The 23832-nt window shown below is 43.9% G+C and overlaps 1 protein-coding gene across 1 annotated transcript in view; it reads right to left on the bottom strand.

Annotated features, from left to right (window-relative positions):
* Positions 1 to 10583, bottom strand: part of nxph1 (neurexophilin 1) — a 48304-nt gene extending 37721 nt beyond the window's left edge. Inside the window, exon 1 of the mRNA XM_061760984.1 lies at positions 10389 to 10583. Within this exon, the coding sequence (XP_061616968.1) occupies positions 10389 to 10442 (54 nt within the window). The 5' untranslated portion in view covers positions 10443 to 10583. The remainder of the gene's footprint in view (positions 1 to 10388) is intronic.
* Positions 10584 to 23832: the final 13249 nt, after the last annotated feature.

The following is a 23832-nucleotide window of genomic DNA, read 5'->3' as shown; positions in this document are numbered from 1 at the left end:
ATATATATATATATATGGGAATAGCTTATTTATTTATTTATGCTTTTTTTTCTGGTTTTTTTTTGACCCAATGATAAAGTATATATTGCGACATAAAAATATACAGGAAACATAAAACCTAGACATGTAAAAACAAGAAAACACTTCTCTTTTTCCCCTCTCTGCTTTATTATTTGGACAGTTTATAATAGCTTGAGTCGAAAAGAAACAATGCCAGTTATACCGTAGTACGTATAGCCATTAGCACATTCCTAACACTATTTGTGTTTTGAATCCATCTGTTACATTATACATTTAAACAAGTTTTAAAATAATATGCCTGAAATATTTGAGTGCAACGTGTACATTAAGTTAGTCTCTTCAGTATAGCCACACCAACACCGTGAAATCTGTTGTGTTCTTTTCATTCTGAAGAGCGATACATTACATGCAGGCGTAAAATTGTTTACCATGTCCTCATTAATAGTTAACATACGAGGAGATACGTATGTAACGGCTCTGTTTGTGTTGCTCAATGGTTTATAATGAGCACAACATCACCGCTAATTCCCATTAGCATGTCTATTGCTTTTCGCAGCACTTAGCCTTAAGGTAGGTGATGTTGGTTGTTTCATTCTTTGTTTTACTTGGCATCTTTACAGTAAACTACAACTTGGACTGGCAAACAGCTTGAAACAGTTTTGCCTCTCATTTGTCTGTCAAACTACACCGAGCCACTCCGACTACAAAATGGTGTATTATGTTTCTCTCTTACTACTTAATAACACATTTTCTCTTGTCATTTTTGTAGATATTGCTCAAAATCCTAATTTTAAATAAAATGCAGATGCCAATGCACCTAAAGCACCTCATTGCTCGACACAAAATGTAAAGAACAAAACTTCTTCAAACTAGTGGATGCTAAAATCAAATGAGACAAAAGGAAAATGTTTCTTGGTCATGAAGTAAAATCCAGATGACATCTGTCAGCTCGCCAGAACCTGAGAGGACGCGGCAACAGGCCGCCAACATCTCCCAGAACCACGGCTGCGGTGTCCCTGAGCAAGACAAACTTGAGCCCAAACCGCCCCCCGGGTGCTCGAGTAGCCCCCGGCTCCAAGTGTGTGCGACTAACAAGCGTTTGTGTTTGCTGCCATGTGTTCACGACCAAGAACTCATATTCTTCTTCTTCCGAAACAAAGCTCCCACTTTCCATGCATCAAAGCAGCCACAGACCAGACCATCACATTACCGCTACCGTGATTGACAGATGGCTCGCAAATGTTCTTTTTGTGATCCAAACGCCTCAAACTTAAGCTTCCTTTGCCCATAAGACTTTATTCCAATCTTCCGCTTTCCACCGGGCGGGGCCTCCCACTTTTCTGGTTCGAGCCTATTTTTGCTGTTCCTCGAATGGAGTCGTGCACACCATTGGAGTAAATGGAATAGCCTTCATTTGTCAAAAACAAGAATAGTTTCAGAGCGAAAGAGTTTGTCTTTTTGAGAGTCTAATCCAACCCATAAATGCTGATGCTCCAGATATACAAGGCCAGTTTTAGAGCTTCTATCATCAGCACAACAGTGTTCAGCTCTGCTAACATAATTGCGCAAGGGTTTTCCTAATCATCAATTAGCCTTTTCACACGCTTAGCTAACGCAACATAAGGTTGGAACGCAGGTGCGATAGTTGGCCTCTGTGCGCCGACTGTATTTAGATATATTAAAAAGAAGTCATTTGCGGCGAGAATAGTCATTTGCCACATGAACAACGCCTAGAATGTAAAAAAAAAGAAATAAGGAAATGTTTCAAGTGACACAAAAGTTTGGAACATCAATACAACTTCCATCAGTGCTAATTTACAATTGAACACTCAATTCAGTATCCGTAGGTTAACGTTAAACATTCTTTCCTGACGAACAAAACAACAAACAACAATGCCTAAAAATGACCCCTTTTGTTCAAATTTGTATTGAATGTATGAATTACCCAATCACATTGCACACATCACAAAGCATATTTGAGTCCCACGCTAAAAGGGATGCGTGGCGTTAAAGGTTCCAATGAGAAGGAAAGTGAATTCCGAATCGTGTGCAGCATCGGAAGTGGTAACCAGGTGAGGAAACAGCGAGAAGAGAGAGAGATGAGGAAGCATGTGACGCCTTGTCTCTTTGCAGGATGGCTCTCATCCCCGCATGATTGACAGCTGTCACACACCAACTCGCTCCTTGTCGCTATTTTCCAGTCAAACTGTCCTTACACCCCCAATTGAATTGTAATTCTGGAAATCGATACAGCCGCAGCAAAGCCTGTCCCGTCCCCCACAATGGGAAGCTGAAAAAAGGGACAGACCTGCACTTCCATATATTGAGTGGTAAACTTGTATTTCTTATACTCACGTGCTTCATCCCCGGGGGCGTTACTTCCTCATAAAATATCATTGATTTGGAATCCAAGTGAGGCGCTCTTGGAGTTCCAAATGATTGACAGAGGCCAAATTATGTTCAATCAATGACTAATTATATGAAAAATTCCCACTAAGATACACTAAATATTGGGCGCACTTGCATAAACCAAATCTCACGGCAAGACGAGAGAAATTCTGTGGCGATATTGTTGCATGCTGGATTTCTGAAATGTTTCTCCCTCATAGCGTGTGTAAAATGATGACGTCTTTGCAGCATAACAGCTGTATGAACTAATGTCAGCTTATAATGCTCTGCTTGTATCCACACGGTCAAGAGTATCAATGAACAATATATGTATTGTTGAAAACCTCAGAATGCTTTGTTATCATTTAACGGCGTCTTATATTTGTATCGAGAGCGTCAGCAAGCCGCTTGAAAGCTGGAGGAGTTGAACGGGTTCGGCTGGAAATGCTGCAAGATACAGTCATTTTAATATCATATTCAGGAATTGGATGGCGTGTGCTATCTATCGCATGAGGCAAACACTGAGGGGTTTGGTTTTGTATTGTGCTGCCGGGGCTCCCCCTACAGTCGTATGACGTAATATACTTCAAAGGCACTGGAGTCCTAGAAATCGAGTCGTGATTGTGCGTGGTTCGAAGGTCAAAAAGTCAACACGCTTTTACAGACACGAATCAGCGCTACGCAGTCATTCTGAAATATGACAACTTCTGCAGCATGAGCAAATACCTTCATGCCCTTAAAACCGAGAGAAAAATGTAAGAGAGAGAGAGAGAGAGAGAGTTCAAGATGGCAACTTCTTTTAAAGTAGACCTGTTTATCCCAATGCTAGCAATCACTTTTAAATTGCTTTCAATTCATGTTTCGTGTATTCACAGAGTGATGGAAGACGCGCGTCCATGCTCAGTGATCAGCAGGAGCAATTAGGTGCCGAATGTTTGTTCAAGGATACTTCAACATCATCTCTCGAGGAGCTGGGAAGTTGAGCGGGGGACGAAGAGTGACTAAGAGCGAAGTCTCTCGTCTGACAACGACACTCTGGCATTCCTCTGGAGGTGTGCATATTGTGAACTGATAAAGATTCTGGACGTATTTACTTATTCATGCATTTTTCGTCAGCTGTCCTGTTCGGCAGCTTAACAAGCTTAAGCTTAACAACCGAGATCACGTGTTTGCACAAGTGCGCACACCCTCTTATAAATATATATATATACAGTGGTTATATAAAAGCCTACCCACCCCTTTTTCAAAATGCCAGGTTTTCGTGACATAAAATATGAGATCGAGATAAATCAATTGTCACATTCATTAATGTGACAATTGATTCAAATGTATGTATTTGCGGAGAGGAAGTCGAAGTCAACAACCGAGATGATACGGCGGCACGAGTGCGCACAGCCTCTCGTGACTGGGGATGTGGCTGTTTTCAGAAGAAAGCAATCACATTCAAACTCGTGTTAAATGGCCTGCCACAATTTAAAGTGCCTCTGATTGACCCCAAATCAATGAAGGTGGGTGCATATGAACAATTCTCCCAAGGACCCAAATAAGTGCAGCTGAAATCTCTAAACAGATTGGGCGGAAATGATGACAGAGGTTTTTTTTTTTCTTATATTGATCAAATGGACGGACACTTTTTTCATCCAAAGCAAATTGGGCAGGTGCTTGAGCACCACTTGGGGTCTACGTGTGCACGTGTCTGATCGCATTACTTGGCTGTATTGTAACCTAGTTGAAAGTCTTCGAAAGAAATGCTTGAAAAATCGGGGAGAGTCTAAAAAGTCAATTTTCCTTTTTTCCACTAAGGATTTAAAAAGACTTTTTAAAGTAAAAGAAAAATGACTTTTGCTCTTGCATTTAAAGTCGAAATCATTCTTGAGAAAAACGCAACATTTGCTTTCCTGTCGATTTTTGACTATCCTGTTAACCAATACTTTCAGATGACCCTTTGAAGGGCTCAGCAATCATTGATATTTTCTTTACACTTTTCATAAAATCATCCATAAATGTCTCTGCAGTGCGGTGACAGGCCCTGCGTGGCTGGAATTCCCACCGGCGGACAGTCGGGCTGCGCCGTCGACGGCGGAGGCGGCGCGACCAAAGCCAGCGGAGGGAAACATTTCCTCCTTCTTTCGCGACCCTTTCCTTATCCTCTCCTCGGGAGTGCAATATCTCAGCCGAGCCAGTCATCAGGTTAGAAAGCAGGGTGATCCATCACCGTGATACTGCAAATCCACTTCCTCGATTGCCGAACTCAGTCAGCGCCAGAACTCGGATTGCTCACGAAAACCGGAAATATCACACAACAAACGAATGAATATTATTCGTCTCATATCAGTTTCTGACTTCAAGACAGATTATTGAAATTTCGATTCACCAATACAATGGTCATGTCTTCCATCAGGAGTATTTTCACCAATCTCCAAAAAAAAACATTACATTGTTTCTAAATGTGGCTATGTCGATCATTTGGAACTATTGATAAACAAGTTGATGTCATCTAATGATAGAGCCAAAAAGTGTTCCTGGAATCCCTTTATGTGTGAATGGGAATCAAACAAATAGTGTGCAGTTATAGGTCCATATAATCCCAGTCTAGTCATTTCGGAGTAGTGCGCAAGCCACACCATCACTTTTGACTCTGCAGAAACTTTGACGTTTCACATATTTCCCACATTCCTCTTGTGACCTTGCGGATTTCAGGCAAGAGGCAGGTTCCACCCTGGACTGGTCTCCAGTCAATTGCAGGGCGCAACCATTCCCATTCGCGGCAAACGCGCCCGTTATGGAGGAAATCTTGCTGCACTGAAAAAAAAAATAACACTGCAGAACTAAAAAGGAAATTACAATATAAAGTCACACAGTTAATATTTGGTCAGATCATCCATTGAGCGTATCCTGAATTATAAGGCTGACTATTACGTCCAGTCAGGGACAGATGCATATTTCAAAACATGATGAACTTGAAACTAAGCGCAACGTTACCAAAATGCAAAGTTGATAGACTGGCCTCACCGATGTCCAGCCTGCTCCTTCCGTCCAAATGGGCAACTCGCATGCGACCAAAGAAAATCCTTTGGTCAAAATGAAAACCTTCAGATTGTTACCCTGCTGTAAATTTGCATTACAGTCAAGAAAATACATTTGCATCGCTTGAAGCCAACAAACTAATAGTTTTCAACAATTTCGACTTCCAAAAAAAAGAAAAGCCAAATGACAGGTGGGTTCGGCTGTTTACTTTGATCTTCCTGGTCGGAACATTTTGGAACGAGAAGGTGGAAGCTGGCCTGACGCAAATGATTCTCATGACTGTTGTCGAACATGCAGTTCGACATTTTTTCAAAATGAAAAAAGACATTTGCCACACGATAGCATGAATGTGATGCTTTTCAGCATTTACGCATTTGTTATTATTCTTTGATATGAGCAATAACACGATGCAAGGGTACATCAGTAGGAGCAAGAATACGGCAGAGTCGCTCGAGTACGCAAAGGAGGCGGGAGAAGGTTATCGAACGGCGTTCCGCCTTCAGAGACACTTCTCTCCCCGGACGGCTTCAAAGTGCTGTTGTCAAGGTACGCGTTTGCCAGAGAGCGAAGCGAGGGAGACGAGGGACGGGGGCGCATCTCCGGAGCCGCTCGACCCGGGTCAAAGGTTGACTGAGAACACGGCGCTTTCACGGCGGCCGCCATCTCGGACCTCTGAACTGCGAAGACGATTGAAAATGCGGACCACCGCGCGGATGAGAGAATAGAGGCCAGCGTCATTCATCATCGGCACAAAGCACCCTGACAAACAGTTCTGTGTACTCGTATTTGCAAGGAGATTCCTCTCCATTTCTACACTCCAGCCACACTTTTCTCATTTGCCCCCCCCCCCCCCCCCCCCCCATCTGGATGGGAAATATTGTCCTCGCAATGATGCGTGCAGCGACGGAGGGGAGGTGGGGGGGGGGGGGGGGGGGAGCTCAGAGCGCTGATTCCTTTCTCCGCAGTAGGCTACTATTGTCATTGACTTAATGGCCAACCACCAAGGTCAAGTGTCGTTTTCTGGCTGTTTGCGGGCGCACGCGAATCCCCCCGGGTCAGACGGCCCCGGAATCACAGACCGGATCGCACGGGTTACAGTTCACGTGGTGTTTCCAAAGCGCTACAACAAGACCGAGTCACCTTGACGTGCGGATTCCGGACAATCGCCGGAGAGTTTGCGTCGATGAAGAGCAGCGTTCTGGCCGAAGGTTCAAAGTCTACTCTGCTACAGTCACCTCAGCTTGAATGATACTTCATACAATTAATCAGACAATCAAAAAAAGAAGAAGAAATCATGCTCGGCGGCACAGCGGTTGAGTTAGCGAAAGGGGAGCGCAATGAAGCATTTGTCACATCGTGTGATTTATATGTGAAATGGAAACACACTGGCTGATTATTTGGTCATTATGATTCATGCATTATTACTTCCATCAAGGGGGGGTTTTGTTTTTCAGTTTTTTCCCTTATTTCATTTCTCAGGGAATAATACATGATAAACTGTACATACGTTCAAAACATTTGATATTGTTCAGATTTTGCGGATAGTTAGGAAAGTTCATAGATGGATGGAGACATAGTGTGTGTGTGTGTGTGTGTGTGTGTGTGTATATATATGTCCATTATATAAAGAAAGAGAGAGCGCGAGAGCGATATGGCACGGCGGGCGGACGACTGGTTAGCACATGTGCCTCGCAGTTCTGAGGAGCCGCGTTCAAATCCGACCTGGCCCGTGTGGAGTTTTCATGCAGGTTCATTGAAAACTCAAAAAATGCCCTTTGGTGTGAATGTGAGCGCGAATGGTTGTTTGTTTGTTTGTTTGTTTGTTTGTGCCTTGCGATTGGCTGACGTGCCCCGCCTCTCGCCCGGAGTCGGCTGGGATAGGCTCCGGCGCGCCCTCGTGAGGCCGGACGGTCGGATGGATTGTAAATAAGAGTCTCTTGCGCCTTATTATGAGAGGCTACCACAACATAAAGCAAGATGAACCCCAAAATCGCCGCTAGACGTCACGCAAGCTATCGTGCGGGAACATATTGTGCAGTGTACGTCAACGAAAGTTTCGCGCGTCACTCACGGACCCGAGAACAACTGAAATAAAGCTTCAATGTGCAAGCCGCAGCTTGCACATTGTTCCTTTTAGTCAAAGTTAAGGCCGAGTGTTTGTTTTGCACGGCAAGTTCCCGTGCATCAGGTGAACCTGGGAATGCAAATTCCCACGGCCTCGCACCTCCATCATTAACGCTGCACGGTTCATTGTTTTAATATTAACCTGTCCGTTGTTTCCCGTTGAATTTATCCTCTATTGAATAATTCGACTAATGCAATAGTGTCGCAGAAACGCCGCCGTTTCGGCCCTGAATCCAACAGACGTGGTCTTCGTTTCATTGAAAGCGAAGTCTATGAAACCTAGAACGAGCCTGCTGGGGAACTGCACTGATCTGGTCCACTTGAATGTCCTTAACCCTTGAACTCGCATGCGCCCCAGGATCTCCATCTTGAGAGCAGCTGGTCGCTGAATCAATGGAGAGGGCGCATGTTTGAGACAGAGGAGGCCCATGAAACAATAAGCATCCGTGCTGCTTGAGCAGATAAGATAGGTTGCGGGGGGGGGGGGGGGGGGGGGGGGGGGGAGAAGGGTCCTCTTCATCTCAATTGGGGTGCAAAAACAAAACGCAGACTTGACGGCAATGCGAGCAAATGATCCGAGCGCTTGTTTGCGGCATATCCATGCATGTGTTTTCATATCATTGGATTCATAACGGCCAAAGACATTGAAGCCCATTGAATTTGACTCATATGACTATTTGAATGATGAGCAATTGTTATCGATCGAAAGCTCACAATGGTTTGTCACGAAAAATTCAAGTCCTATTTTTCAAACATTTCGGAACAAAATGTCCAAAATCCGCATGATATTGCCGCGATACACCAGAGGGATCGGTGAGCTGAAATGCCAGGATGAGGAGGCGGCCATTTTGCATCCACACAGTAGCAGACAGCAAAATAAATGAGATATGAATTTGTTAGGTCGGAACGATCGCATGTCTTTATCGTTATCACGATTGTATAAAGGCAAGAGCGTCATTGGGTTCACGAGTAGTTCCGATCATCGGTGCAGAGTTTGAAATCATGCGTCAATTGCGTCTTCGCTGTTTTGCACTTTTGCCGCTACCGCCCTAAAACGTGCCCGGTCCGCCGACGGCCCAGCGCCATTCGATCTGCCCGGAAAAAGGGGGGGGGGGGGATTGCCTTCGCTGTGAACGCCTCCAATCAATTCAAGAACTTGGAAGCTTTGCTGTTGTGCCATATGGCAGACATTTACCGATCCAAAATCAAGAAGGCATCCCAAAAAAAACTCAATTGCTAAAATAGACGATTTTCTTTTTCTTTTGGTCTTTACCGTTATTGATCAGATTACATGAAAATGACCCGTGTGCGTGCGCGCGCGCGCGTGTGTGAGACACCGCGTGGACGTTTGAGCCGCTGTATTATATATGACATCTTGTAACCTGTTTTTGATTACCTAAAAAAAAACAACATATAAATAAAGCCGAGTAACCTTGTGTCGTTCCACGCTACGTGGATTGCGCTCGAGGGGTGTCTGTGGGAGCCCCCGACCCCGCGGGGCCGCATTCGCACTGTTTGATATGAGGGCAAAATCCCAGATGAGGGGAAAAGTGATCAAGACGCCGAATGATTTCAAGCGTCGCTTCGAATGAAGTACTTGGGATTGAGCAGCACGACGTGACACATTCTGAAAAGGGGGCTCCTGTATATTTCCCAAATTGAAATGCGGCAAAAATAGCCTCTTCCAAATGAATGCGGCAAAATGCTTTCGCTCTGCAACGACGAAGGATTAACGCAGAATTTGAAATGACCGCAGATGAAAATCCACGTGGGCCTTCAGAACACAACATAGAAAATCCGAAGGCCGTTGCACCAAATCGGAAGCGCTCCTCGTCGGACGTAGCGTTCGTGCCAGAGAGGATTTCGCTCCTCCTAATTGAATAGGTCAGCCGGTCCGCTCGGGAGCCGTTATCGAGGTCGAGGCGCCGATATCGGACGAGAGGCTTAAGGGGAGACGAGGGTCTTTAACACCAAATCAAGCCGTCAAAGTTCAGCTGCTGCGGATAAGGCGAATGGGGAAGATCCCTTTTCCCCATACGTGTGTGTGTGTGTGCTCTTTAACTTCACACTTATCAGGGTGAATAGAATACATACATATATACATATATATATATTTTTTTTATTTTTTATTTTATTTGTTTGTCTTCTCTTCTTATTTAGCATCTCAAATCTCAACTCCGCTTTGTTTCTTTTGAAGGAATACGCGTTCTGTCCATTCGCTTGTAACCATGAATAATTAAAACAAATAAGGACGTTTTCATGTCTTGATATTCGCTCAATTTGGGGCTGTTACAAATCCGGCGTCGTGCCAATAATAGGACAGCAACGTGCGGTGCCAAAGTTGGCGACGTGTCAGCAAATGCAAAGCCAAAAAAAGAAGAAGAAGAAGAAGAGATGTCTGTGTTTGGGTTGTGAAAACTCAAGACAAGCGCGCAGTGGAACAATTGGGAATTTGTGGGAAAAACGATGAATGCTCAATGAATGAATGATGTGGCTTCATGAGTTTCCTCTCAATGGTCGAGCGAGTTGAGCTTTCTGTCCAAAAAAAGCAAGACTTTGGTGTGATGCAAAACGGGGATTCCGGCGCTCGATGTCGGGAGGGTTCAAAGTTTCCGTTTTGGAAACTCGCACTTTTTGGGGCATTGCATAGAAATCACGGTTGTCACGCTCACGCTCCCAAAGTGAACACATGCAAAGCGGCATCCCATGAAAACACGGCGGGATCGAGACGATCGAGCCCAAACGGGCAAAGTCATTGCAGGTACAACACAGAACATTTGTGCGAGAGTCAGAAAGCCCAAAGTCAGTTTCGCTCGGGTCCAACTCACCAGGTCGAGCGCAGGCGTGAGGAGGAACACGGCGCACCAGCACGTCGCCCGCATCCTCAAATTGCCTCCGGATGCAACGTGACCATAAATCCGCCTCAAGTGCTCAAGGAGCCGGCCTGGAAAAGGGACGCGGCGCGGGCCATGGCTGCTGCTGCTGCTGATGATGATGATTGTGAGGCGAGAGAAAGGAAGGCGGGGAGCCTCGGCGAGGCGACACCGCGCAGCTTTGCGCTTTATATCGATCGGAGGAGGAGGGGGGGGGGGGGGGGGGGGGGGGGGTCAAAGACACAACAAACGATTGGTCAAAGCCAGATGGAAGTGCTTCCTTTTGTCAACTCAAAACTAAAACACCATTTCATGGTTGTTGGCTTTGGTCGCTTGGTCGTTCATCTCCCGCTAAGAGTTCGCTTTGAAAGGAAAGTCTTTGCATCATATCGTTTTGTTATCATATCGGAAGTTTGGGGTTCCTCATTGTTGAAAAGCAGTGGCGGTTCTGGGGGGGCTGGACACCCCGTGCCCCCCTGAGATTAGGCAATACTGGACCAGAGTAAGATTTGGGTTCCATTGTGTCAATGCAATGGCGCCTCACGTGCTGACATGAAATACTTTAGTCTTGTTCCCCGTGCAGGTTTTCAAATACAATGAAATCATCTACTCAATACAATCAAAAATACAATTCATTAATACGATTCAATACAAAATGAATAACCAAATGCAGTGAAGCAATTTAGGCTTGTATGTTTCAAACTTGACAAAGACCCTGCTCCCAGCCCTTGGGGGGGGGGGGGCAAGTCAAATTGGTCTAGAACCGCCCTTAAAAACAATGTCAATTTTGTTTTTGGTTTTTTTTTATTAACTAGAAATCATTTGAATATCAACTTAATATGTACACAATAAGTAAACACATTTAGAGGTCAATGGAATGAAACCACACTGCAACAGTAACAAAAAAAAAAGTCAAATTGTCTAAACGTGCATTTTACCACACAGTCCGGGAAGGAACCCCCCCCCCTCCCCCCCCCACCCCCCCCCCCCCCATGCCCCCACTGAGGAAAGACACAAGTCATATTCATATTCAAACTTGGTATTTATGCCAAATATTTTGACATTGCTCTTTATTAAACTCAAACACAAATGTACTGTAACATAACATAACATAACATAACGCATACAGAAATTCTTCGTTTTTTTTTTGTTTTTTTTTTACAACCATCTGATTATTGCCAGTTTGAAATGAATTGGCATGTGACAAATCGCAGTTGCAAAGATTGGTTTAAACGATGTGTCCCAATTATATGTCAAATGTGTATATATATTTGAAAAAAACAAAACAGTTGACACGCTCAAACACACAATATACAAGTCTAAAATAGCTTCATGCTGTTATTGTGACATAAAGTCAGCTAGGTAGCTCTTTAAACTTCGAATAATACACTTCTTGCTATTAATTGGTGCGTATGTTCGATGATCGCTTCCATAGTTTCTCCGAAATGTAACATTAGCAAGGCTAGACATCAGGATCAGGATCAGAATCAGGATCAGGATCAGAATCAGGATCAGGATCAGAATCAGAATCAGAATCAGGATCAGGATCAGGATCAGAATCAGAATCAGGATCAGGATCAGAATCAGGATCAGAATCAGAATCAGAATCAGGATCAGAATCAGGATCAGGATCAGGATCAGAATCAGGATCAGAATCAGAATCAGGATCAGAATCAGGATCAGAATCAGGATCAGAATCAGAATCAGAATCAGGATCAGGATCAGGATCAGAATCAGAATCATCGTTGACAATCATGGGGTGGTGTCGTTCCCACAATGTCCAACTTTGAAAGTTTCACATTTGTGCAATAAAAGTATTTGGTATTTTTCCTTCTAAATGATTAATCACCCTCCACAAGACTTTCATGTTAATATCTCAAACAGATTTGTGTATCCACATGTTTTGGGGGGGGGGAAAGAAAAACAGCAACTGAGGTTTCCTTTGTAGTGGGTTCGGGTTCATTTTTAGGATATCAATCGACCTGAAAGCTCATCATTTGGATTCCCGCCCAGCGGTAAAATGAAGGAAAGCGCTGAGATGGAGGTTGGCGCCACCTAGCGGCGAGGAAGGGAATTATGCAGCGGGGGAATGGTGCCGTGTGCCGCTTCGGGAGTTCTTCCTACTTGTTTCACAGGAGGAAGCGCACGATTGTAACCCAAATCAATGACGGTCACGAGCTCTGTCGAGAATAGCCACTTTACATATTTGTAAGTAATATAATATGCAGGAGCCCTCATGACAAAGAGAAACACGTCAGAGCTGATTGGAAATACAAATTTGGGGTTTCAAGAAAAAAAGAAAGCTACTGTAACAAGTTTATGGAGCCGATCTTGATGGATGTGTGACCAAATCCACGATAATATTGTTTGCATCCATAAGCGATTTTCCCAACCTGTTTTTTCTTTTCTACTGTCAGTGGCCGGCCGCTTCAATCGATGTCGAGAAAGCAGCGATCGCATTGTTCGTTCTGTCATTGGGTTGCCAATCAGTCCGCTCGGTGAACGAACAATTATTGTATTATGTCCTTTTACGGCACGTACGTTTGAAATAACACGTTCCACATTTAAATGTAGAAATGCACCATGAGCGCAAGCATACTTTGTATTTCCCTATTTACCTCAAACGATTGCAATGACTATGTATGCGTACAGGAGTATGTTTGGAATAATATCCCAATAATGTGACCTTTCATTTTCATTTTCACCTTGTTTTCCTTTTATTTATTGGCATTAATTGTAAAATTCTTTCGTGTTATGTTTCCTGAGGGTGACAATTGCATTTCTTCTCCATCACACTGAACGGTTCGGAAGACTTTCCGAAGGGAAAGGCGGCGATGACATCCGACACAAAGTCGCAAAGAAGGGAGGACACGCAATTGTGTTCATTCAACAGTCGTCTATCGTCAATGCGGTCGGAGGTTACAATGCTATATCATAATGAGATGTGTTTCTTATCGTTTTTGATAACATATTTAGCGACACGGCACAAAATGTTCCATCAAATTATTCAATCACACCCTCGTGTACTCATCCGTACGATGTGTTGTCTATTCAATCCGTTGCTACATGACACTAAGGGACAGATTATTCGGAATCTCTCTGTTTGTTAAGGGCGGGTCGTCAACATCTACCAGAAAGTAAATGAGCATTCAACTTAAAAAGAAACAAGAGTTGTTAATATTGTCGATCCCATGCTTGCGTACGTGGCGTGTACGTGTGACAGGCCTAATACACGCTTTGGCTTTGGAATACTTCAAATTCCAAAAAGATTTGTTTGCAGTCCCCGTGCCAGACTCCACAAGTAAAGATAAGAAAAGTCAGGCCTTTAAGCGGTTTTTTTTGTGTGGCGCACTGCGATAATCTCAAACATATAAAGATCATGTTTGGAAACATGTCCTCCGAGGCAGAGAGGTCGCGTGATCTCACAAAAAGGCAAAAACCGAAACACTTCCCGGGTGTGTTGTCGAATGGCCGCGTTGTCAAGAACAAAAACGTTGTTTGGGAACTTCTTCTCGCCGTCACTTTTATACCCCAGAAAAAAGATTTCGGGGTTATTTGTATTCATGGCTCCGTCCCTATTTGTTCAGTCAGCTCGCTTCTTCGATTGGCTCCGTTCCGTTTCACGTCACAATTCCCGCCGTCATGACTCGGCTTTGCTCGTGAATATTGAAGATTGTTGGTCCGATCCCTTTTCCAATCCACTTTTTAGCACACGTCAGACCTCAGCTTATATACGATATGTTGCAATCCTTATTGACAGCCCAAATAGCGGTGGCTCGCTAAAGGACACTTCTTGCTTACCGGCAAAGACAAACGTGCGCAACGGTAAAGACAGCTTGAGTGACAGAAACGGACCCTGAAGACATGCTCTTGTGTTAGTTTGAATGGAAAAGCCTATATATCCAAAAATGTAATTAGCATCTTGAGAAAAATGTTGCAAATCATGAAACTTGAATTTTTTTTCCAGACATTTTGGCATTGAAAGTTTACTTGTGAATGTATACATATATTTTGGAAGGCTAGCAAGTGGCAATAATTCAAATACAATTCCTCCATTTCCCAAATGCAATGGTTATTGATCAAACTCTATGAAAATGACACTTGTGCTGGTGTCCAATCCTGTTGGATTGGACACCAGCACAAGTGTCCTTCTCGTAAGAGAAAGCAACCAGTCCATCTTTTCCGATGTGTCACTGGAGGTGCATCATGTAAGAACAGCAGCCCTGCTTGCTTCGGTCTCCCATTCATCGGGCCGCCTCGCGAGCAGACGCGAGACAAGGTGGCTTCAATTTGCTGTGTTGCTGAGTGCGTGTCCCTGGCTCGGGGATAGATAGGATCCTTTTTTGGCACACAACAGAGAGGGCGGCAAGGGGAGCAGAGAAGAAAAGACTTGAATAAATCCCCACGCAGCCTTATTGCTACAAGACTGGAGCGCTCTTGTATTGCGGCCGTAACTCAGCCAGCCCGGCTGATGGGATACTGCGCTGAACAGACCAGATAGCCTTCACAGGCCCGGCGTGACATGCGGAGCCCGAGCGAGAGCACATCACATCCATCGCCAGGGCCCGGCTTACTTCTATTGTGCCTCCACAATATGGGCTGCATTCCAGCATTCATTTACAGTATGCAATTAAATATACGACAAGTGGAAATTTGAATATGGGCACCGGAATGATTGGTGGATCAGTTACACTGGTCAACAACACATTTTTTTTTTTAGCTGATTCAGGACAATTTTGACACGCTGAATCCAAACATCACATTGGTTTTGCTCACTCAGGTCAACTTTTTGAACGATGTTTTTGAACCACATGTTTTGGTTTCGATGTATTTTCGCTTTAGAGTGCAAACAAACAGAGGTTCATCTTACAACGTAGCATTCAATTTACAAGTATTGACTTTTGTTGATGTCTACTATTCAGTTTACAGTAAGCAACGTTTGTAACATTCGATCAATCAATTGTTCACAAGTTGGAATAAAAACCTGACTAGTGAGTTGAGTGGCTTTTTGCGGCTACAATTTGAAATAACTGAAGCCCTTTTTCAGTGTAATGTTTCTGGCACTATTAGAGCTCGTGGACCATGACACTTTCCTGTTTGCGCGATGTCAGTGCTAGAGCCACGCGGCACACCGAGCAACGTGCAACTGAACTGGCCAATTACCCAAAAATTGCAGCTGGCAATTGACCCTCGCACACATAAACAACCCGGTGCAACGGAAAAACTGCGACCTGCGGTGTTCTTATTGCGAAACAACATTTTCAGGTGCCGAATATACTGCTGTATTATTTGTTGATTGAACCACAAACAACATGGCGCGATTGTCAAAGAAGAAGCGGACCGGTCCGGCCGCTGTATCGGCTGTATATCCGAATAGTTTGTCCCTCTCGTGTCATTCAAAAAGGTAACCTACCAATTTGATGCAATTTGCATGAGCGTTTTATGAAGCTCAACATTTTGGCAAACCGCCAGTATTGGATTTCATTTAACAGGGGCGTCAAAGTCATCTTTTGTCGCGGGCCACATTGTAGTTAAGGTTTTCCTCAGACGGCCGTTACGACGGTGAACCAGAGACGGACGAGTGCCGATCCCAGATATTGCTATTGGGCCAATACTTATTTCAATGTATCGGGTGCTCGTGAGGGTGGCCGATACCAGGCAACGATACCCAAAAAAATCTGACATCGAGTAAGTCCTCCTTGCCTGTATTTGGTGCTACACTTGCAGCGGTCGGACACGCCAGCAAATCATCATGTGCGTCAGAAAGAAAGAAAGAAAGAAAGAAAGAAAGGAAGAAAGGTCGTCGTCCACAATGACCTGTCGCTGTGTTCAGTGAAATTTTATATATGAAAAATACCGGTGAGTAGTCACGAGTGAATACTTGTAGTGGTATCGGACTCAAAAAAAGTGGTATGGAACATCACCACTGTGAACCCACATGAATGTACGACCGCCTCATATTATTCCATACACACAAGAAATTGATGGACAACTAGTTTTGAAAGGCAGTAAAAACAAAAAATGTCTGTTAGACTATTATTTAATTTATCATTAAGGAACGGTTGCAATATCCCAACGTTATTAAAGACAATCTGCAATTTGGGCAAATGATCTGGCCCCCGAGCCATGAGTTTGACACCTGTGCCCTGGGAACTCCAAACAGACGCTCGGGAACGAAGCGCGAGGAGCATTGCACACAGGAGCAGCCAAGCGCAGATGCTAAGAGAGCCGAGCCACTCGGGCGGTTGTGTCGGTGTCAAGGAAGAGCAAGAGGGCTACAGCTCAGGCTTGCCAATCAATGCGCACAAAAGGTGAGAACATGTCTTGATTCTCCATCAAACACCTGCTTCTCTTCCTCCTTTGGCAATGGTAGCGTGTCATCAGAAGGCCGATTTCCCGATTTTCCCAGCGTACCTTTTTGGTGCTCATTCATTAGCGGGCGAGAAAATGACAGCGTAGCCGCTTCCTAATGGCTTGCTTTCGGGCTCCGAGGGGAGGGGCGTCACGACAAGATAAAGCAGCAAGAAGGAGCGTGATTGCGGAGCTGAGCAAAGCTAGCGTCCGGTGGCACGGAAATGTCGGGCTGGCTCGGCTCCATTTCCAATTGTGAGGGCAGATGTCGCCGCGAGCCCTCAGGCGACGCGATGACGCGCGGCGGCTGCGGCCCGACCGGCTGCCGCGTCGAGTGTCGCTTCACATCCGCAGTGTGGAATAGAAGTCGAACCGGGCTTGACCGGTTTGTGTGTGCGCGACAAAAAGCCCGGCGGCCCGCAGTCACGGTGAAGGCAGCCGGCACTTTTCAGGAGGATGCGGAAGGCGGGAGGGCGGACAGAGATGAATGGCTGAGTGGCGCGCCGGCCGGCCAAAGGATGCAGCTGCCGCCCATCAATTGCTTCCTCCTCACAATTAGCATCAAAAAGCATTGACAGAAACGGAACTTTCCCTTTGGCCTGTTGAGGATGCGAACACGGAAAAAGAGGTTGCATTTTTGTCCAAACCTTTCGAAGATGTGATCATCAAACTTCCTCATCTTTGATTTAAGTGATCCTTCGTACCCGGAAAAGATGTCAAGCATACACGACGACATTGAGATCATCCGAAAAGTTACTGTTTAGCTACCTCACATACGGAGCGCAAAAAGGCCTTTCTTCCTCCCCTACAATAAAGCCCAAAACACAAACGTTATACTTGATCTACAATTGTGGGGGTGATTGATGTGGCCGCCGCGGTCAAATAAGAGCCTTAAAAAAAAAGAGATTTGAACAATTGCCCATGTTCGCACGCATCTTATTATTTGGTTTTTTAACCCAACGAATGATTATCCCTCACGGTAAATTTGTATTTCCTTCGATTTTGCCTTGGCTTTATTCGCCTTGTTTTTCTCTGCTGTGTAAGAATATGAAGAACTGAATAAATAAAGGATGAATAAATAGATGGATGAATAAATCAATACATTTTGAACATTTTCCGGTCGCTTTGACACAATGACGTAATATTCATCACTTAGCAATGAGCTTAGTGCCGCTTTTCATATTACCTTCTCCACATTCTTCCATCATATTGCACAGTTTTGGCGAACCGCATATTTTCGACGATGGGGCAACCGAGGCTGGAGTATCCTGATTTTCGTACAAGCGCAAGGCTCGCGGCGCACGTTCGGCAGAGTGCTCTGCGACGAGTTCGCCGTCCCTACGCAACGAGGGTGGGTCCTTTCAGATGCACCCGGAGGAGTGACAGAGAGTTGCTTTGAGTCACGCGGACGATCGATACGTGATGTCCGCGGACATATTTTAGTCACCAGCTCATTCTTTTCTTTATTTCATGAACAAGAGTACCGGCTCGCACGATTTGTTTGGGCCGGGAGCAGCGACCCGCAATTACACGTCGTCGTCTCCGTGCGACACTGTCGCCGGGCCCCATTTCGAAGGAGCGAGAGGCGCCGCTTCGATCGGACATGATCGTTCGCGCCCATAGTGGCGCTTGCGCTTGTCTGCGAAATTACGAAGGCGCACACATTTTAGCTGCCGGTCACGAAATGAGACCTGAAATGTGTGACCTGGTTCTCCGTGTGGTGTGCAACACAAGGTACTGTATAAATCAGAGTGTAAGCTGAATTTTCCCCTTTAGAGACTTTGACGAGTATGATACATGATATCAAAAAATTCAAATTCATTGATTGCAAATTGGACTGACTTTTGAGTACAACAGACGTTTTTTTGTTTGGTTTTGAAACAAAAGTAGATGATCTATTGAAGTAGACAGGATATTGCCAATCTAAGGAGTTCGATGAAATACCAATTGGGGCAGAGCATCTTTAATCTCATTTTTGTTCTTTCTCCGCGGTCACAGCAAAGTCACTCGATTGAAGTGGGTTTTACAGCATGCATGCCTTAATTGATTAGAAGAGCCTGTAGGACTTCCTTTCCTTGGCAGCGGGGAGTTAACTGGGAGACTGAGACGTGATTAGGTGAAGTGCTGATTAAATGAGAGGCCCAACAAAACAAACAAAACACAATCTCTGTTTCCATCTGATCATAATTAGGAGCACTGATGATGAAGGCAATTACATGACTTCAACAAGCAGAGACAACAATTAAACAAATGGAAGAAACCAAAATTCCAATATAATTATGTGGCCACGTTTGGAAAAGCAAAGTTATTGCATTTGGGATTCATTCATGCATAATGCAGCGCTATTATGAGTATAGTTTACTGTATATGCTCCATTCATTCATTTTCTACAGTATACTGCTTATCGTCATGAGGGTCGGAGGTGAATATTCCCCTCAGACTGTCAGCGCTGGAAATGGAGAACATCTATATCTCTATATCTATATATAGATAGATATAGATATGTATATCTATATCTATATAAAAGAACACACAGGCTTTTTTGCAGAGAAGACTTTTGGGGCTGGACAGTTAGATAGATAGATAGATAGAGGAATCATGAAAACATATTTTCAACTATGATATATGTTATTCATGTCGTGTGTAAGGTTTAATAACACGAGCAATTGTGAAATGTGCAATGTGCAATTTCCCTTTTCAGTCTTTTCCTGACATCTAGTGGGGGAACAAAATACCGCAACACCTCGTCTCGTCGTTGACATTTGAGTTTTTCCCCCCAAAAGATATACCGATGCGTATATTACATGAAGCTATGAAGTAGACTTGACTGCACTCTTATTGATCATGTTTGATGACACATCAACCTTAGTGTTGGGACATATACACTTAAAATCAAGGTGTTTATTGTACGGTGAACGGAATTACACTTCGCTGAGGGTTGGCCTGGTGAGCGAATCCACAGTCCGCTTTAAAGCAGTTCCAGGAGCTGTCGATGGCTTCACACAACCCGCCTCTCTCTCATGCGGTTTTGAAATGCAGAAGTCTTTGGGCTTAGTTCTATCCCATTGGTCAACTAGAGCCGCCTGCGATCGGCTCTTTTTGCTGTATCACACCGTAGGTGCGTCCAGGCCGTCTTTGAGCAGATATTCATCCAATCGGTTTCTTCAGTTGCTCACCTGCCCATAAACAGGAGCAAACTGTGTATTAAGGAATGTCTATTGGCCTCAGGAGGGACTTCTTCTGCCTTCTCCATTTCAAGTAAGGAACGTGATCACAGTAAGTTTCTGTGCAACATCAGTCTAACACCAGGAGAAAAATACAGAGTAAAACAAAACATCTCAGTCACGGAAATAATCGCCCTTTCTCAAGATATAGTTTGCAAAACACATTCCACTGAGAGATGAATTGCTTTCATCTGGGGTTTGAAAGCTTCTATGGCTAGACCTGTCGTTCACACAGGCAAAGCCAAAAAAGAAAATCTTTGGAACTTTTATTGGACTGATTTCAACTGTATCTAACATTCAAACGTTATGCATCACACTTATGAACATTTGCAACTATGGTACAACTGCAAAAGGTACAGTATACCACCGAGGCCAACTCCAGAGAGTCCGACTCCTCAAGAGGACTAGTTTCAGAGCCCAAGCTGTGCATCTAGGTGAGTATGGTTGAATCTAGCCAGAAACTCTCACACTCGCACAACAGCTCAGGCACCTTCCATGCCAGAAAAGGGACATTTCTCAGCCCGCCATGGTCCACCACCTTCGGGGCCCGCCCGACTCAATCCTCCCACCCTCCCTCTGGTTGGCCGTGTGCACTGTGGGCACTGGCGTACTCAAAGCTAAGTTTTCTGACAGTGAGCAGTTAGCTGCACAGTTACCGAAAGTTGAGCGGTATATATAGAATTAGTTCCCAAGACTAACACCACTGCGACGATATGGGAACACTTTGGATTTAAGACAGATGAACGCAGCCGTCAAGCTAACACCAACGAATTTGTATGAGGTCCCAACAAAAACCAAACATGATAAAAACTCAAACAATCCCCGGCAATTTCTTCAGCTGGGATTCTGGGAACAAAAAACACGGTGGGACATTTCCCGTTTCCAGTCAGCTTGTAATTATGGAACCCTTTGCCCAACGGTGCAAATACAAATGTGACAGCCTATATGGCGCTTGGCTGGCCACATTATATGCAGTATACCGTTACTCACTATTGTAAGAGATGCAGCCATTGAACATGTTGAAAAAGCAGTGTTAAAAGCAAGGCTGCAGACTTGCAGAAAAGTAGTCCGAATCTTGAATCAAAACAGGTTGCTTTGATATACTTGTGCCGTTATTGGCCTCTGGTGCGGCGCGGACGCTTTTCTGGTCGCTCTGCTTACTTCGCCTTTGTTGATAAAGCTTGTTTTTTCTTCTCAAGAAATAAACAGCGATTGCTATATATTTTGAAACCTGTGGGACTCCAAATCTAACTGATATGTGCGGGGTCGCGGCTGCAAATCAGATGCAAACAACATTCTTCTCCAGAATCAATCAGATCCCGATGCTGGTCAGGCAGTTTTCATCCCTGTAATTAAAAGGGAGAGAACATTGGCACAAAGAAAGTAGAGCTACAAGCTTAGTGAGGATAAAATGTGAACCTAGCAAACCATTGTCTCTAGTAATCTCTGCGAGACTAGCTCAGGTCACTAGGTAAAAAAATCAATGTGGATTAATGACATCATTACAACCTATGAGTGAGACATTTTACTACTAAATGTAACATGGTTAAAAGAAAGTAGCTGTCATAGCAGTTTAAATGAGGCAACACCAGCAAATTTTAATTATATGAACAAGTGTCAAAAAGAGGCAGTGGTATTGCAGTTATTTTTAAATCAGTATTTCAGTGTAAAGAAATTCAACTGGGTGATTTTAGCTCTTGAAAATATCTCTGTTTTTTTTTTTTTAGTAAAAGGTGATCCAAAGGTTATTGTTTTAATCATTTATAGGCCGCCAAGATACAATGGAAAGTTTATGGAGGGATTTTACAGAACTGCAGTCAGTTGTCTATTTTGCCATAACGGGCGGGAGACTTTTAACATTCATGTTGACAATAACATGGAAATAGCTCTCTGCTGTACTGGACACATTTGACCTCTCTCAACATATTCAGAGTCCAAACCACACTCAAGGTCACATCTTAGACCTGGTCATCTCTAAGGACGTTGAAAAGCTATCAGTTGACATTAAGGATATGGCTATTTCTGACCATTTTGGTGTGCTCTTTGAATTACAGATTCTTCCAAAAGTTCAGACAACCTCTATGTCCAATAAGAAAAGGTACATAAGTGGGAGTTTATGGAGACCATTGCTGTGCCACAAATTGTGAATGCTGAGACAGCTGATCTCAAATGTCACGAATGCTGTCGCCCCGATTAAAACAAAGACCGAAGACTTGAGGCGACCGAGAACACCGTGGAGGAGCAATACGATGTTAAGGACCTCGAAATCAAAGTGTAGGAAAGCAGAATGTAAGTGGAGAGAACAAAACTTCAAATTGACTATGACCGCTACAGACAAAATCTTAAAATAATTTTAACTAAGAGTTAGTCAGGGCGAGACAGCAACGCATCATCTGAAATCATCAGTAAGAACCTCAACAATAGTCACACTGTTTGTTGTGGTTGACTAGCTCACAAACCCCCCGAATCAGATAACTCCAGGACTCCTCACAGCAGATAAATGCAATGAATTTGCTTGTTATTTTAGTGAAAAAATACAATCCATCAGGTTAAATATCAGCACAAATCAGCAAAATGATAAAATGATGCTACATCTGAAGCCACCCAGGAAAGAAACTCTCTTACCATGTCAGAATTTGATACAGTTGACCAAAAAACTGTAGAGAAAACGATTCAGCGGCTGAAACCATCAACGAGCTGTCTTGACTCAATGCCGTCTGACTTTTTCAAAGCTATTGCGAAGTCTGTGCTAACTGATTTGCAGCAAATAATCAATTGCTCACTTCAGTCAGGCGAGTTTCCTAAAGCTCTTAAAGTAGCTGCCATTAAGCCTCTGCGAAAAAATAGAACGCTGGACGCTTCCATGTTAGAAAGCTATAGACATTTCAAATCTCCCTTTCATAGCCAAGATTGTTGAGAAAGTTATTTTTAATCAACTCAGCAATTTCTTCAACTTTAATGGACTTTTGGATACATTTCAATCGGGTTTCTGAACTCATCACAGTACAGAATCTGGTCTTATCGAAGTGCTAAATGATATATGGTTGAACACAGACAAGGTTGGACTCGGGAAAGGTGTAAGGTGTAGTTCAGGTCCTACCTGGAGGAAAGGAGTTATTTCATAACCATTGGAGCTGTTCAAACTCATCAAATGGCAATGACCTATGGGGACCCTCAAAGGTCAGTTCTTCCTCCTGCCTGTTAAGCCTGTTTATGCGACCCTTGGGTCAAATTCTTCAGAACTTTAATTTTGACTATCATAGCTATGCAGATGACACCCAGTTATATCTAGCAGTGTCTCCAGATGACTACAGTTCAATTGAGGTGTTGTGTCACTGTCTAAAACAGATCAATATCTGGATGAGCCAAAATGTTCTTCAATTAAACTACACCAAAACTGAGATAATTGTTTTTGGCAATAAAGAAAAGAGGATTGCTGTTAGTAAATACCTGGAGTCACTCTCTTTAAAAACCAAAGACCGAAACCTTGGGGTACTGATAGATTCCAACCTGACTTTCAACAGTCATATCAAATCAATTTCTAAAACTGCCTTCTACCATCTGAAGAACATATGCTTGCATATGTCAAGCAGACCAGGAGAAGCTCATCCATGTTTTTATCTCAAGTAGACTTGACTACTGTAATGGTCTTCTGACTGGAGCATTCAACAGTGCATCTCAGGGTTCTGAATTCTTATTATTCCAACTTTAAAGTCTCTACACTGGCTGCCAGTCAGCTTTAGAATAGATTTTAAAGCTCTGATACTGGTCTATGTAGCACTAAATAGTTTAGATCCTGAATACATGAAAGAAATTGTAATGGA

Source organism: Phyllopteryx taeniolatus, chromosome 21 (assembly GCF_024500385.1).
Source record: "Phyllopteryx taeniolatus isolate TA_2022b chromosome 21, UOR_Ptae_1.2, whole genome shotgun sequence".
Classification (NCBI taxonomy): Eukaryota; Metazoa; Chordata; class Actinopteri; order Syngnathiformes; family Syngnathidae; genus Phyllopteryx; species Phyllopteryx taeniolatus.
This window is presented reverse-complemented; position numbering and strand designations above follow the sequence as displayed.